This window comes from Delphinus delphis, chromosome 4, assembly GCF_949987515.2.
Source record: "Delphinus delphis chromosome 4, mDelDel1.2, whole genome shotgun sequence".
In the NCBI taxonomy this organism is placed as follows: Eukaryota; Metazoa; Chordata; class Mammalia; order Artiodactyla; family Delphinidae; genus Delphinus; species Delphinus delphis.
In genome coordinates, this window is record NC_082686.1 from 127,946,173 (window position 1) to 127,963,206 (window position 17,034).

Below are 17,034 nucleotides of genomic sequence, written 5' to 3' on the forward strand. Positions count from 1 at the left end.
ATAAAATAGACAGTTGGTAAAAGAAGAAGTGTTACTTTTAAGATTCTTACAATGTATATCAACAAATGTGGAGTTCCAGTGATGACCTGGTTGACCTCATAATTATTTTTGTAAAGAATTTCATATTTTGCATATTTTATTCCATCTCATTATCTCCAAGCAACTGCAAATAGAGTAATCTCCAAATAATTCTAGTATCTTCTCTTTGAATTTCTGATTGATCGTGGATTTAAATGAACGAAACTTTGCTTGCATTACGGGCAGCCTCAGGCACAGCAAATGATTAGACTAGCCTGGGTGGATATAGTTTTATAAACTATCAATACATGAAAGTGATGCTAAAACTCCAGATGCCGTTACTTTAGAACTTCATGCATAAATTATATGCGTTGTTCTAGGAAACAGGGAAAACTGATGGTCAGCCTTAGCCTGTAGTATATTTTGACAGCATGAATGAGTCAAGCAAGCAATTTTCCAGACTGTTTAATAGTACAAAGGAAAGGGCTTCTAAGGAAGTCATTCTTATGACTAGCTGAAAAATATTTTTCTTAGTAACTGTTCTAGAGAAAAACAGGTCACTGTTGGAAGAAAAATGAAATCTCAAGTTACCAGCATTCTGGAAGTGATTTGATCACTAAGATGTGTTTATCTTATGACAAAACTCCTTAAAAGGATTCTGTTTCATGCATTTCCAATTATTTAATGAATGTTGGTCTTGAAATTCGACGGGAAATTATTTAACACCATTACATACTTTAACTCCATCACCTTGGCAGCACGTTGGCCATTCTGTTTTTTGAACTTTTTTAATTCCATTAGCACATATAAAACTGCATCATCATAAACTTAAAGATTCAATGTTTTAGGTTTATCAGGTTGCTACAAATGTATTCCACTCTGTGGTTCTAAACTGCATGTGAATGAAAATAGGACTTGATCGATGGAAAATCATTTGTTTGTGGATTTACAGATTCTATTCCAGGTGGTTTGAAAAGATGCATTGTCCAGCAGCAACTTTTCTGCCAGTGACAATGCTCAGTGTGAGCTTGATGGATTCCAACTACTGGGTTTATCATTACTGCATAGATCTTTGGAAGGACAGGCTGCAAATCTCATTTCTAAGCCATGAGTAGCTATTATGTCAATTTGAAGAATAGAAATACAATCAATACAGCTTAAAAAAAAAAGGCACTCTATGGTCATTCACAGATGGTTGCCAGCTTTCAAATTGTAATATCCTGGCTAATTAAGTACCCTTGATTATTATGATTTTTCAGTATCAGGTTAATATTTAAAATTTGGAATATAACCTACTAGCCTTATTTATTTATTTATTTATTTGCGGTACGCGGGCCTCGCACTGTTGTGGCCTCTCCGGTTGCGGATCACAGACTCCAGACGCGTAGGCTCAACGGCCATGGCTCACGGGCCTAGCTGCTCCATGGCATGTGGCATCTTCCCAGACCGGGGCACGAACCCATGTCCCCTTCATCGGCAGGCAGACTCTCAACCACTGCGCCACCAGGGAAGCCCTAGCCAATTGATTTTTGCAGAATCCTTTTTTTTTTTTTTTTGGCTAAACTTGCATCTAAAGTCAACCTGTGGTTGCAGTTGACAGATTAGTTATTAGTTCTCTCTCTGTGCTCTTACTCATAAGAGGCCCGCATTATACAGTGATTATCAGATGAGACATACTTCATGAATAACTTTTCTTCTCTACATTTTCCTACCATTTTATGTATTACAGAATAAATCACATTATACCTGATTTTATAGTTCATTTTTCATGTTTCTTTTTCCCACTATTTTGTAAGCTCCTTAAGAATGGGAGGCTTACATTCATCACCGCTCTATGTATGGTGTTTTGAATGTCCTTGGCATTCAGTGTTCATTGAATTGAAAGCAGTGTTTCTTCCTGACCATGGTCGATAATTGTGAGCAGATTTTATGTGCTTTCAAATTTGTTAGAGAATTTTTTTTCATGTAATAGGACATTTGTTGGATAGTGACATATAAACAGTCATAAACTATTTCTCTAAGGAATCCAACACCCTTCATTTATAGTAGGACTCATCCAGTTAAACTTCTCTGACACTCTGATGGACTGTTTATGTTCTATTGATGGAAGTCTCTGGAACAGGCCTTTATTTGCTGTCCTGCCATGTTTTGTATGTTATCTTGTGCAGGCAGCACATAGGGACCTGGTCAGGCTTCCTGATAACGGTGGCTTTATAGATAGCCCATGTCTCAGAGGGGAGTGATAATGGGTCGGGGCAGTGGCACAATACACAGTTATTTTTGTAACAATATTAACTCACTGTTAGTAAGAGTGCTTTGTTGGGAAAGTATCACGCTTAGGTAGAAGAGTATTCATTCTTCAAAGGTTGAATGGGGAGAAGCAATACTACCAGGGTAGCAACATCATCGGTGTTTTGTTTTTCCTTTTTCTTTCACTCTGCTGAGAATATCGAGAAAAGCATTGATTGGCGTTGGTGTTTATTGTGAGGGGAACATTCTGGGATCCAGACTGCAACTATAACTACTGTTGTTTTTATTGTAGAACTCATAACAGTAACAAAGACACAGGTTATTTGTCTGGAGATCATGTATCTCTGTTGCACTTAAATTTCTCCACACTCCAATTTTAGGGAAAAAATTTTTTTGGCTTCCCAGTGTGAAACCTGTACAGTGTTGCATATCTTAAACCTGAAGAAGAAAAGAGAGTCCAAGCTTCCAAAAAGTATAAATGCCTAGGCCCTACCACTTAGTACCTTGCTCATTATTTCTTCCCTCTAACAATTCTTTTAGGAGCTGTGTGACGAGCTATTTAAAAAAAGTTCTGGAGAGTCAAAAACAATCCAGATTGTGTTGATGCCAGTCGTCCTAGCAATTAAGTATTTGAGGAGAAACCTACATTTATCCACTTTGAAGAGAATCATTAGGAGGGATTAAAAATTTAGTACTTCAGGCCCTTTAGGGTTAGAGTGGAGTAATTATGTAGCTGGTAACAAATGCTACAGTCTCCACTTAAACAGTCACTTCCTGAGACATAGTGGCCCTCTTCAAGGAGCTTCACAATTTGTAAATGTTGTCTCCTTGGAGACTAAGTTCTGCTGACCCATTTTTTTAGATTTCGCATGCTTTTCTGCAAAGTGTGCTTTCACGGAAGGTAAGGCCTTGATAACAATCTTAAAGAGATACGGGCTCTGTAGAGTATCTTCCCGCGGCATAAGCAATACTTACTGTCTTCATCAGTGAGCCTCTTCATATGGTGCTCAAAAGAGAACACCTTTGTACTACATCTACTGTATTTGTTGATGATTATGAGGCTAGTTTGATTTCCTAATCTTGCAAGTTGGGAAGTAAGTAAAATGCTCAAGAGACGGCCGATTGAGCCTGGTGTGCCATGCTTCGTCACCAAAACATTCAGTAGCTTTTTTTTTTTTTTAAATCAGTAAATCTGTATTTCAAGTCTTGCTTCTTATTTGTATAACACACAGTAACATGTTAATTTCACAAGAACACGTAGTTGGATCTACTTTTAAACTAATTGGAAGAGATGGTGATATTTGTTTTATCTTGAGTTTTTTTTTTTTTTTTTTTTTTGTAAATCTGGACAGATCAGATTTTACCAGGAACCAGTATCACCAGGAACAATCGCTTAATCCCTAACTTAAAGCCTATTCATTCTGGTTTTAGGTATGATTCTAGTAAGCCAGGTAGTATTAACCATGGCACAGAAATATGAAAACACACACATTACTTCCTAGGTGATTTTACTGCATAAAAATGCAGTGACAGGAGAGATACATTAGAACTCTGTCATACTCCTAAAATAGATAGACCATTGTAGTTAGCTTTTGACCTCCACATCCTCTGTCTGGAAGCTTTTTGAAAGCGGAGACTATTCCTTAGTTATTAGAATCTCCAGTGCCTACCCATAGGCCTGACACATGGTCAGCTTCCAATAAATATTACTTTACTTGCATTGACTTTAAAATGGGACGAAATGCAGAATAGCAGCTGAACTAGTAGCTCCTGACCCATGCCATGACCTTCCTTGCCCCACCCTTAAGATTCAAAAGACAATTAAGCTAATTATAGTCATTACAGTTGTAAATTAGACCACACATTTCATTAAAAATTGACATCTCTTTGAAGGGAAATGAAAACTAGCATTGTATGTAGAACACTAAAATCACTTGACTTGAATTTTCACTTCTCAACTAATTGTGATATCACAAAGAAAAAAATATATACCCGTAGTCTCATGCCAGTCTCCTAACTGGGCTGAAAAATGTCAATTTAGTTAGGTAACAAAATTGGTTATTGGAGTTATTTTATGTATTAGATAACAGTGTTGCTGATTGATTTTTTTTTTCATTTTTAAGCATTTATTCTGTGAATTTTTCTGCCCTAAGGCAGTGGACTGAAAAAGTGACATTTTTCTGCTGTTGATAAGCATTATGAGTAGAAATCAATAGTTAAATTGACCCAATAAAAGATGCCTGGGACCTACTATTGAGACAGGAAGAACATCAGAAAGCAACCTATATAGACTCTAACAAGGCTCAGAAGCATCTTTTGCCTTTGTTTTGCATATGTATTAAATAGCAAAAGACAGTACTAATGAATTGCAGTTTTTTCTAGGGAGTCTGTTTACGTCAGGATTCTGTTAACTAATAGATAGGCTGCGGATTCGTAAGAGCCAGATTCAGTAACATGCCACATGCCAAAAAAAGGGGACATACTGGTTTAAGGTTGGCAGACCTCTAAACAAATTTGTGTAGAATTTATCTTTTTTGCTTTGCTAATCACCAGCTGCTTTTCTTTAGCATTTATTTGCATTCTGTGTGAAAAATAGATTTTATATTTCATTTATAATTTATCTAGATATATTTATTGGACACTGTTGTTAAATGATAAAGGAACTTTATAAGGAGATAGGATCAATATATAAACATTAATAATTCTAACTCTCTTTTATATAAATATAAAATTCATCTAACTATGCTTATTTAGTCAATGCTTTGTTAAATAGATAACCTAAAGGAATGTTTTCAAAGCAGTGGTGTACATACACTAATATTAATAATTTGGACTCCCTTTTATACACATACCTGTGTATAGAAATATCTATCTGGATCTAGATCTAGATCTGTGAGGGACTGGCTTTTTTCCTCTTTCCTTATCAGTATCATTCAACCCCTTTTATATGATAGGTAGGTTGCAAGGCACAGGGTATGCAAAAATAATCCTCCGCCCCTCCTTTTGGTTGCAATGACTGTTGCTGACCCAAATCAAATAGTTTCCTTAAACTGTGCTTTCATTTTTCCACTTCTCTAGTTAGAAATAAATCCTCTTGTGTGCTCCCTGAGGGAGGAATAGTTTAGCAGGGAATCACTTACTAATTACTGTTCATTAATCACATAGAAAGAATACTTTTTTTAATGTCAACTCTGTCATTCATATAAAATGTATGTTTCCTTGAGGAACCTCTATGAATTACTTGTTCATCCTCATTGTCTTTCATATATTTCATTATACTCCTTAGGAGCTCAATAATTTCAAATATAAATTGTCTGTTCCTTATATACAAGGGTCCTGTAAATAACAGAGATAGCAGTGGCACCTTTTCTTTGATTTACTTGTTACCTCCTGGTCATATGATTAGCCTGTTAATTTAACTCTCTACCTGTATAGCTTGTTGAAAGCTGCAGCCAGTGGAGTGCGGGGACTGGCTTACATAAGACCTGTTCCCAACTCCAGGTTAAGTGATGTCGTATTGGCAGCTTAAAATTGGCCATGGTAGGAGGATTTACACTGTGGAAATTGGCAAATGCTACAATTCCCTCCCCAGAGAGCTACTTCTTAAACACTTAGCAGCACCCACTGTTTATAGAATTGTCTCTTCTTTTTTAAAAAATTGTTTGACCATATGGAATATCCATGTAGAATTTTATTTCCAGATATTTTCTTTCTCTGCTGTTTTATTTATTTCCAGATTTTTTCTTCCTATACCACTTGCCAATTGAGTGACTGGGCCGGTTACTTAGCCTTTCTGTGCCCCAGTGTCCTTATCTGTATGAGAGGGATAGTAACAGTACCCACCCTGGGACTGATGTGAGGTTGAGTAAGAAGTACACTTATCTCAGTATATTAGCAAAATGCCTGATGTACAATGAGCACTCAAGTAGTGTTACCATTTATCTCTCTGTACTTTAATGAATAGATATTGATTGATCCCTTACTAAGTACTTAGCATTTTTCTGAGTCCAGTGGGTCACTGATTGAGACTCAGTGCCTCTAACAATGAGTGTTAGCCATAGTGCCCTGTGGTAAAAGCCTTCCTCTTTTGCTCTTCCAACCTAATGTCCTCTATTTTTGTTTGTGTTGTTGTTTCTTTCTGCTGAGAACTTTTTTCTTCCTATATGAGTTTTGCAGACTTTTTTCATATTTAGGTTTAGTTTAGACATGACCTCCTCTAGGAAGCTTCTCCTCACCCCAGCCCTGGCCATGCTATTGTCCTGCCTCCTCGTTTCTGTAATGCACCCAATTCGTATCCCTATAACTGTCTTTGGCACATTAATCAAAATTATGCATCTCCCTCCCTCTCTGGATTTGAGTCCATGGCCTGTGACTTACCACCTTTGTGTTCTCGTCATTTAGTGAAATACATGTTACATAGTAGACCCCATAGAAAAAGATCAAATGTTTGTTGGTTGAAGGAATAAGCTAGAGACTTTGCTCATAAAGACCTTATTACTTCGTTGAAGAGATGATAATATACACATGTGACATGAAGGTGAACAAGAAAGCATTTTAATAATGATCTATATTTGTATAGATATAAATTAAGTTTACAAGTTATTTTCATATATACATGATCTTGAAGTAGGAAAGATCATTGTTTTCCCTGTTACAGATACAGATATTTATGTTCACAGATATAAATGAATTGAGTTAGGTCAGCCAGATCAGATTTGAAGAAGCAAAGCCTAGCTTGTCAACCAGGTTTTGTGACTCTGAGTTAAAAATATAAGAGAAAGTTTGGTTATTCTTCTAGACAGTAACAACCCGTTCTCTTTTGCTTTCCTTTTTTTTTTTGTAGCTTTTAAAAATTATTGTGGTAATTTTTAAATATACACAAAATTAGAGAAATACTGTAACAACTTCTGTGTATGTATCAATCTGCATTTTCTATGGATGTATCCATGTGAACATTCTGTGAACATTTGTCCGTCTTATTTCACATATTACTTTCCACATACCTTTTGTTCCTGATGTATTTTAAAGCAACTCTCAGACATCCTGTCCTATCAGTTTGCTTATATGTATGTAGGAACTTTATGTGTTAAGAACTTGTTTTAAATATAGCTTGTTTTAAGTATAACTGTATTTCCAAATCTATCGGTATCGACAATAATTTCATTATATCACTTTTTTTGTTTCTTTTTTTATATCTGAATTTTATTTTATTTTTTTATACAGCAGGTTCTTATTAGTCATCCATTTTATACACATCAGTGCATACATGTCAATCCCAATCTCCCAATTCATCCCATCCCCCCACTCTCCCCACCGCTTTCCCCCTTGGTGTCCATACATTTGTTCTCTACATCTGTGTCTCTGTTTCTGTCCTGCAAACCGGTTCATCTGTACCATTCTTCTAGGTTCCACATATATGCATTAATATACGATATTTGTTTTTCTCTTTCTGACTTACTTCACTCTGTATGACAGTCTCTAGGTCCATCCACGTCTGTACAAATGACCCAATTTCATTCCTTTTTATGGCTGAGTAATATTCCATTGTATATATGTACCACATCTTCTTTATCCATTCATCTGTCGATGGGCATTTAGGTTGCTTCCATGACCCGACTATTGTAAACAGTGCTGCAATGAACATTGGGGTGCATGTGTCTTTTTGAATTATGTTTTTTTCTGGGTTTATGCCCAGTAGTGGGATTGCTGGGTCATATGGTCATTATATCACTTAATTCCCACTTTACATTCAACTTTTCCCAGTTGTCACAGCACATCTTTTTTACAGGTAGATTGCTCAAATGAGCATCTAAATAAAATTGTCAGATGTGCATCTAAACAACATCTATTTGGATTTTATGTCTTTTAAGATTCTTTTAATCTGTGATAATTCCTGCTTCTTCCCCACTCCCCCACCCCATGTCTTTATTAGTTGAAAAAATCAGGTCATTGTCCTGGAGAACATCTGAGATTCTGAATTTAGCTAATTGCTTCCCTATAGTAGTATCATTTAGCTTGTTCCTCTATCACCCTTATTTTCTGTAGACTAGAAATTAAAGCTAGAATTGAGTTTAATTTTAGTGCTACTTACTGTTATTTGGTGAGAATACTTCCCAGATGGTGCTGTGTACTTCCAATTGCATCACATCAGGAGGGAATAATTTCATTTCTCTCCACTTCTAATGATGCTGAAATCTATCAGTAAGTTCAGGTGAGCCTGAGCCAATCCCTATAAAGTTCTCCATTAAAATTGTATCTAGTGGTTTCACTCCATTGTCGATCATTTCATAGCGCCATGATTTTGTTAGGGATTGCAAAACGCTGACTTTTAACTATATTATTCCTGCTGCATTTATTATCTGGAATCTTTCTGTAAAGAGCTTTTCCTTAGTATCTGATTGGCAACTCCACAATACAGTTTATAGCAAAAAGATGGAGAAACTGCGTGATTTTTTATTTACCAATTTTCAGAATCAGACATTAACTTCTAATATAAGATCTAAATATAGTATAGTTATTCAAAGGATTCTAACAGATTTTTACAAAATTTCCCTTGAGGAAATTCTTTGGATTATTTCTCCTAATCATTTTTTTGATGAATGCATTTTGATAACATTACTTCCCATGGAAAGTTCCCTTTCCCTCCTTTTTTGTTTACCGTAAATATACCTCTATATGATTGAATCTGTTCATTCAGAAGATATGTATTGATCATCTTTCTCTCTGGTAACACTGTGCTAGGCTAGCTACTAGGGGTGTAGACACTAGCCCTGCTTTTTCACAGAATATATACTTTGGGTTTTTCTTCTACTTATAATATGATATGATTAAAAAAAATAAGCATGTATATGAATCTGTTTCTGCTTACTATCATATTTGGTGTCCTATTTATACATTTTAATGAACAATATTTTTAGCTGATTTTAGAGACCCTGGCCCTGGTGTCTAAAATAGGAACAATAAAGAGATTTCAAAGTTAAGTTGTGACTGCTGACCCAAAGAAAAATGAAGTATTTCCATACAGGGCACTGTATGTGACAAATGAGGAAGTTTTTATTTTTATTATTTGGAAAGGTAAGAAGAGGGAATAATGGGGACCTCCCCAAGACAAAAGTGAGTGGTAAGATCCTGTGCTATTTTAATATAAGCAAATATTTGAACTTAATTTGACTTCTATTTTCAGGAACCGAGGGTGACATTTTATGGCTGTCTTTATCTCCTATAATTAAAATGTGTTTTGTCAGGATTTTTTAAGGCATTTTTGGATTTTAGAAAGCATACAACTTCTAAAGCTTTGTGAACATCTTCTTGTATGAATAGCCAGTGTAAATGGGACTAGTAGGACACTCCTTTCTCTAAGGGATTCTGTGACTGTGAGACAGTGAATATGACATAATGTTGAATTCACCAGAAAAATGTATTACGTAAACCTGAGGCTATAATTTATATTGTTTTGTTAGACATGTGATACTAATGTTGTAAAATTGTAGATTATATTATTTAAATGACCACTGTAATTCTAAAACTCTTCTCAGATCTCCTCTTTCACTCATGTTCAGACAGTATGAGATAGCTGTTATGATTATTTGAAATTAGGGTAAAAGGCAGATTCCTGGCATATCATTAAAAGTATTTTTTGCAGTTGAAAATCAGAAAGATAGAGAAATACTACATTCTGCTTATGAGTCTATGCTAATGTGTTTTCTGATGTTGGGGAGAAGTGCGGGGAGGCAAGAGATTTTTCAAAGCGGTGATATTAGGTTTGCTTTCTAGCACCTACCTTATCAGGAAATTTGAAAGGAAACAAAAAACCAAGCCCTTTAATTGTGATATCTGGTAACTGAGGATTAAGCTGACTTGACTTTGAAGATCAAAATTGCTGTTTGTATTATGTCAATTGAAAGAACAGTTGCATTTTTGACTTGAGGAAATAGCTTAATCCGAATAGCACGAAAGTTGACCAACAAGTGTCCTCATCCATAAATATTGACTGTTTTAATCTGTAGAAAATGGAAGGCCAGCAACAAGGATATAGTAGTGAACCTCTAAAAGGAGTTGGTGAAAATTAAATGTTACGCAACATGAAAAGAACACCAGGGGGAAAATGGACAGAGTAGAATAACAGGAAGATTAGTCATTTCTGGAAGGAAAAAAAAAGTGGGGAGCGGGGGAAGAAATATTTTAAACAGGAAGGTGGAACTGGAAGTACCAGTGATAACAAACAGGAGCTCATTAGAGGGCGAAACTGGGCTTTAAAGAAAAGGGATGATACTGGTCTCGTGTAATTACAACATATAGTCTTTACGTTAACAACGAACAGAAGCGCAAGTGGGGAAATTTTTCTGTGAGGGATTAAGAGAACCCTGTAGAAATAGAAGAATGATGTTTACTCCTTGGCTAAGCTGACTGGCTTAGGTCAGACAGCACTGTCCAAGTGCGTAAAGAAAATGGCTTTCTTTTAAAACAAACAAATGTTCTGCTGTTTTCAAGTGTTGGGCAAAATAAAAGCATTCTGGACATATTAAAATATGTAAGCTACTTGGTTTGAAATAATTTTCACTTATATATTTACTTATCTGACGTAAACAGTAAACTGAAGGAGTAGCGATCTCCAAATACTTTAAGAATTATTTCTACAAATTCTTGAAAGTATAAATTTTAACTCTATATATCAAATGAAATATATATAACAGTCCCTATAACAGAAAACAGGAAACCACAAGTGTGTGCACGTGCGTGCGTGCGTGCATGCGTGTGTGTGTTGGTGAAATCCTGTTAATCCCTAATTTCTATTAAGGGCATTCATGGAACAGCTTTTGCTGGACACATTTTCAGCCTCTCTGAGTGTTCTCACCTGTCAAAGGGGAATAATAATATACCTGCCTCAGAGTTGTGTAATGAGGATTAAGTGAACTGGTAGACACAGACCCGGAAGTGGCATTTTGTTTTTCTAATTTTAATCCTGTATCCTTATATTGAGCACAGGCTTGTGTGACGCATTTCCAACTAACCAACTAACACATGGGAAGATGTACAATTGCAGTAGAAGCTCTTACTGATGCGTTGATACTTAAAATGTCATATGATAGGTTACAAATGTATCTATACTTGACAAATATGACACTATTACTTCCCTTGGCCATTCCTTAGTAACTACAGTAAACAATAAATTACATAAAAATTACTGAGAAAGTAGATATCTCTAAGGTTATATAAGCACGGCATCAGGACAAAATTTGCTTAGTCTCCTATGAGAGAATTTTGTGCAACTATATGGGACATATTCTGTATCATTGCATTCATAGAAATGCGTTATACAGTCAGGTAAGCATTTCCTGTTGATTTTATGATAAATTTCAATATTTTCATGGCACATGTGCACATACTTCCTGAGGTAAATTCTAATTCCAGCACAAAATAACCAGTTTGCATGAACACCAAATACTGCTAAAAACTTCTCTCTTTCTCCCTCTGTCCTCTCTACCTTTCTCTTCTCTCCTCCCTCTCTGCCCCTCTCCACCCTTACACACACACACACACACACACACACACACACACACTCTCTCTCTCTCTCTCTCTCTCTCTCTCTCTCTCTCTCTCTCTCTCTCTCTCTCTCTCTCTCTCTCCCAGGCATAACTGCATAGGAAATGTTTATTTTCCAAACTCCAGAAAACAAACCTTATCTCAAACGCTGAAAGTCCTTCCTTTTCCTGGTTTGGAAACACTAAGTCATACTTGTAGATTTTCTTTAGCCAGCATTTAGGTTTATTTAAAGCATAAAGTTGTGAGGACAAAATGACTCAGAAATTTGTAATGCACAATTAAAGCTTTTCACTTTTAGGTCACCAGTTCATATCTAGCCGACTTAGTTAAGGATTGGTTACAGTTGGTGCATTGTTTAGTTTCCAGAAGAAGCTGGGAAGCTCACTGCAACTCCTCCTGTTCTGATCTGTGAACAGGCTAGAGTTGATGCTTATTAACATATTTCTTTGCAGATAAAGCCAAGTTCAAGGAATTAAATAAAAGAGAGTAGACCCAGTAGGAGTTGATGGATAAGAAGCAGTTAATTTATTCATCTACAAATATAATGTCTATTGACTGATATCTTTCTAAAAGTAGTGTGTTAAAATGATCAGAATCAGGGCTTCCCTGGTGGCGCAGTGGTTGAGAGTCTGCCTGCCGATGCAGGGGACATGGGTTCGTGCCCCGGTCCGGGAAGATCCCACATGCCGCAGAGCGGCTAGGCCTGTGAGCCATGGCCGCTGAGCCTGTGCGTCCGGAGCCTTGCTCCGCAACGGGAGAGGCCACAACAGTGAGAGACCCGCGTACTGAAAGAAAAAAAAAAAAAAATCAGAATCATATTTCTGTGTTTTTAATTACAGCGTCATTAACAGCAAGAAGTAAGAACTGTAACTTCAATAGACAAGTCAAACAATGAATATATACATATATATGCTCATATAAAATTTGGACAACTCCATAAACAAGTCATGATCTTCCTAGTCTATCACTTAGTAGTGCCAAGGTCATAAAATCATTTGTTATGCTCTGCCTTATGTAAAAGCCTATGGAATTATTATTTTTTTTTCACCCAAAAAATTCCAGAATGTGTTTTTGAAAAATTTTTGAATAGCTTTTATGTTAATTCGGTGTTAACATTGGGCACTGAGATAAATTTAAATCTTGGTGTCAGCCAAAGAGTAAATCAAGCTTATGTGGGTACAGTATGTAATACCACTTCCCAACGAATTCTACAGAGAAGGTAGTTGTCTAGAAATGGGGTAAAGAATTGTCATCTTCCTTCTGTGGAAACTTCTGATTGTAAAAATAATTGAGAGTAAATAGACTCCAATGCATCACCTCAAGCTATGCCACATGGGTATGTAAATTTCTCTCTGCTAAATGTCGCCAAATGGCTGCATTTCTTACAGCTGGTGGCTAAATTCTGACGGAGGGTAGACACCTTTACCATAACTGTATTTTCTCTCTGAACTTTTCATGGATTCTTATGGTAATTTATGTCAGGTTAAAGCCAGAAAAGCTAAAGCTAGCCAGAATTCATCCTGAGAGTTAGGCTTTGCTGCCAAATTAAAGAAATAGCTTGGTCTCAGTATTCTTCATTGGTTTTTCAGACTTACACTTGGGACCTAGGTGCTTGATTTGAGTTGTCTGACATTCCCCAGATGGCTTTGTGTCCTTAAGAGCTAATTCAAAGAAGGTCGTTTCAGCTGCTGAATACTCAAGCAGGTGTCTTGGCCCAAGGTTGATTGCAGCCATCATCTCAAGGGATGAACCTTGGATTTCTGAAGCTTCCTCTAAGCTCACAATTATTGTCTTGGCCCTGCACATAATTACATTTATTTGCCAATGATGGGAATAAAATATAAATATGACCGTCAGCAATGGTAATTCCCCAAAACAGAATGACTGACACTGTGATGATAATAATGTTACTGTCCTGTTAGTGCCTCTGAAGATATGATATATTGGAATAAAATGTGAAAGCTGAATTTGTCCTTGACTTTTTAAAATCTGAGAATCACATGAAATATTTGCTAATTCCTTAAGTTAGTAAGCATCATGAAGGAAAATGATAGAATTGTGTCTTGTATAAGCTCATGTACTTTATACATATGGTTTTGAAAAGAGACGGGATAGCACATCCTCCTTCCACCAGGGTTCTGGCCAGACCTGACATTTCTTATCCCCTTTCATCTAACATGCAGTCAGCTTTCAGGAGGCAGTAGAGGGTAGGCGTAGGCACAAAACCACAAAACCACAATTTCAGGAGCTGCATTCCCTGGATCCAAAGTTTACATTTGCTGCTTAGTAGTCCAATGAGCTTTGGCGACTTCCTTAACATTCTTACCCCACTAAATAGGAGTGTATTTACCTCACTGGCTTGTTTTGAATCTTGAAGAAATTAATACATGCAAAGGACTTACGGAATTTTAGGGCACACAATAAGTACTGTATACATATTAGCTGTTTAGGTAAACTTGCAGTACAGAAATAAATGAAAACCAGAACTGATGCTGCAGTTTTAACAAGATGTTTAAGAGCTCCAGGTCTGGAACTGTACAACCTGGGTTCAAATCACTTTCGAGCCCTGTGACCTTAAACTTGTGACATAACTTGACTGAGCCTCAGTTTTCTCATTTGCAAAATGGGGCCGTAATAATACCTGATCTGCAGTTGCTGTGAAGATTAAACGGGATAACACATGTAAAGTACTGAGTGCCTGGCACTACTTGAGTATGTGATATGTGTTAACTACTGTTCTGATTTTTATTTTGATGTTGAAGTGAACACATGAAGTATTAATACACGAGCAACATGGTATACTCAGAATCTGTGTATGTAGGGTTTCAGTTTTGCTAATGAGAATTGTTATTTTCTCCTGTGCAGAGAACACATGCCTTGGAGTTTATAATTATTTTCTAATTGTTAGGAAAATAATAATCTGGTTTTCACTTATCCTTTGTTGGACTGTTTCGATTTTTTAAAAACATCTGCAGATGCTTTTTTTAACCTGTAGGATTTGAGCTCTGGATGAATCGGTTAAGTAAAGTAAATGCTTTGTTAGCGATGTTACCTTCTCTTTGTCCAGCCATATTCTAGCCACTCATTAAGTTGAACACCACTGGGAAGAAAAGCAACTCATCAATAACATCAAAAAGGGAGTGAAAGATAGAGGCAGAAAAGACGTTGCTTCTGTAAAATAAAGTTCATGAGACCTGATATTTCGCCATCTGTTGGGAGTGTTGTAAAGATTATGAAAACATTAGCGTTTGTGAAACGTGATTCTGTGCCAGGAAGGCAGATAGAATATTATGCAAGAAATGACCAAAATTGCATGATGGCATTTGTTTCATATGGTAACATCCGTGTTTTCATTAACAGGAAATTTTAGGCCAGTCTACCTGCTTCTTAGGAGTGGGAAAGGTGAATGAAAATTTAAAAAGCATTCATCAAGGCTTCCTTATGATAAAGTAAATCTTTAAGAATGTGTTTTCCATAGAATTAGAAACTTAGAATTTCATAGTAACAGTATATTTATCACCTTGTTTGGGGAGCAGATTTAAAGCATGATCACAGGAAAACACCTGTTTTGACACACTGTGGGGAAGGTGCAAACATACGGGCAAACTCTGTCTAGGTGTAGAGTATACAAGAGTGCTTTGGCTAGCATCCTGCAAGGAGTTGGGTCTCAACGGTCTGCTCCAGCTTCTGCTGCTGCTGCTGCTGCTAATATTGCTGGGAAGGAAAAGTGGCTGACCTGGCATATCCTTTACTCTTGGTGCTGCAGCAGTCACTCAGGAAATGTGGTTTAAGGGAACCTTCTGGATCCTTTTCATGGCACCATGGCAAGAAGAAGCCGTATCTTATCTATTGAAGATAAAGCATGGAGTTGGCTAATGGATGCTGGTGAGTGAATAAGGCAACTGGGGAGCCAGTTTACTAAGATACCTTTTGGGCAGGTTCGCTCTGTCAAGGATTGAGGTGGCGTCCATGGGAAAATGGCATCTGATAATCTGAATATCAGAACACTGTTTTAGAAAGGAATCATAGTTTTAACACTGGTGACCTGATCTGTGATCCTGTGTATGTTCCATAGATAAACATATTCATTTCCAGCTTTACTACTTGAAGATACTAATCCTGAAGTTTGCTAGCTATCTCAGTATATGGAGTATAGTTTCCCATGTAATTTCTCAGGCAGTATTTAATCTTCATTCTTGTTTTTCATTTGACCCCCAGTGATTTAAAAAAAAAAAAACTTTCTAGTATATGAAAGCAGTTATTTTCCCTTTCGATTGTAAATGAGCCCCTCTTTTTTTTTTCAGCACAACAGAGTATAGAATTTTAAATTAAGAGATTATTTAATACACAAATTCTTGCCAGGAATATTCTTTTCAAGATAATTATGTAAGCAAGTTAGTAAGGTATGGTTTATATTAGTCAGATAGTTGCACAGGATGAATCTTCGACATTAGCAATAAAGAAACTTCATTGCTAATGTATTTATCTGCCAACACAATGTATAATAGTTTCCTTGAGCAAGTTTCTTCATTGGTGAAACGAATAATTTGAATGAGCTCTCTCAATTTTTCTCACTCCAAAATATTCTCCTCTAAAATTTCCTTATCCCAAAGCAGCAGCCATTTGTGATAAGCCTACTATGAGATTTGAAATACATAGGTATCTCTTCCACCTTATAATTTATAACAGAGATGAATATGTGCCAATTTATAGTTCACCTGTGTCTTTCATTAAAAGATTAGAAGATGCAGAAATATCAAGTTTTCCATAGAGGTATAGACCAACTTTTTCTAGAATAATTAATCTATGATTAATAGGTATTCCATGAAAAATGTTGACAATCAAGTTTAGGAATTTTCAGGAGCATAAGAAAGGTTCTGACAAGCCGTGTAGGAAGACCCCTGTTTAACTTTAATTTTTAAGAACTCTATTTGACTATAACCTGCCCCTCCCACCCCCATGCTTTTGAGAAGTGCCTTTCCACATGTGGCACCACTGTTCAGCCAGTAAATATGTACTGAGCCCCTACTATGTTGCCAGGTTAAGGTTAACTAGGTGCAGGGATACAGTTCTAAGCACCTTTGTCAAAAATTTCTCCCTTTGTGATGCTTAACAACAGAGAAACACTGATTTAGATTATCTCATTACTTTAGGAAGATACTTTAGTAGCAATGTAATGTTTAGTTTTAAAAAGCTAGTACCGATTTTTCTGTTTTCACTGAC

The 17,034-nt window shown here is 36.5% G+C and overlaps 1 protein-coding gene across 12 annotated transcripts in view; it reads left to right on the forward strand.

Annotated features, from left to right (window-relative positions):
* Nucleotides 1-17,034, forward strand: part of MBNL1 (muscleblind like splicing regulator 1) — a 200,783-nt gene that overhangs the window by 72,986 nt on the left and 110,763 nt on the right. Inside the window, exon 1 of one of the 12 annotated variants that reach the window (XM_060011446.1) lies at nucleotides 14,538-15,696. The exons of the other annotated variants lie outside the window; for them this stretch is intronic. Coding sequence (XP_059867429.1) covers nucleotides 15,691-15,696 — 6 coding nt within the window. The 5' untranslated portion in view covers nucleotides 14,538-15,690. Of the gene's footprint in view, nucleotides 1-14,537; nucleotides 15,697-17,034 lie in introns of those variants that run through there. 12 annotated transcript variants of the gene reach the window in all.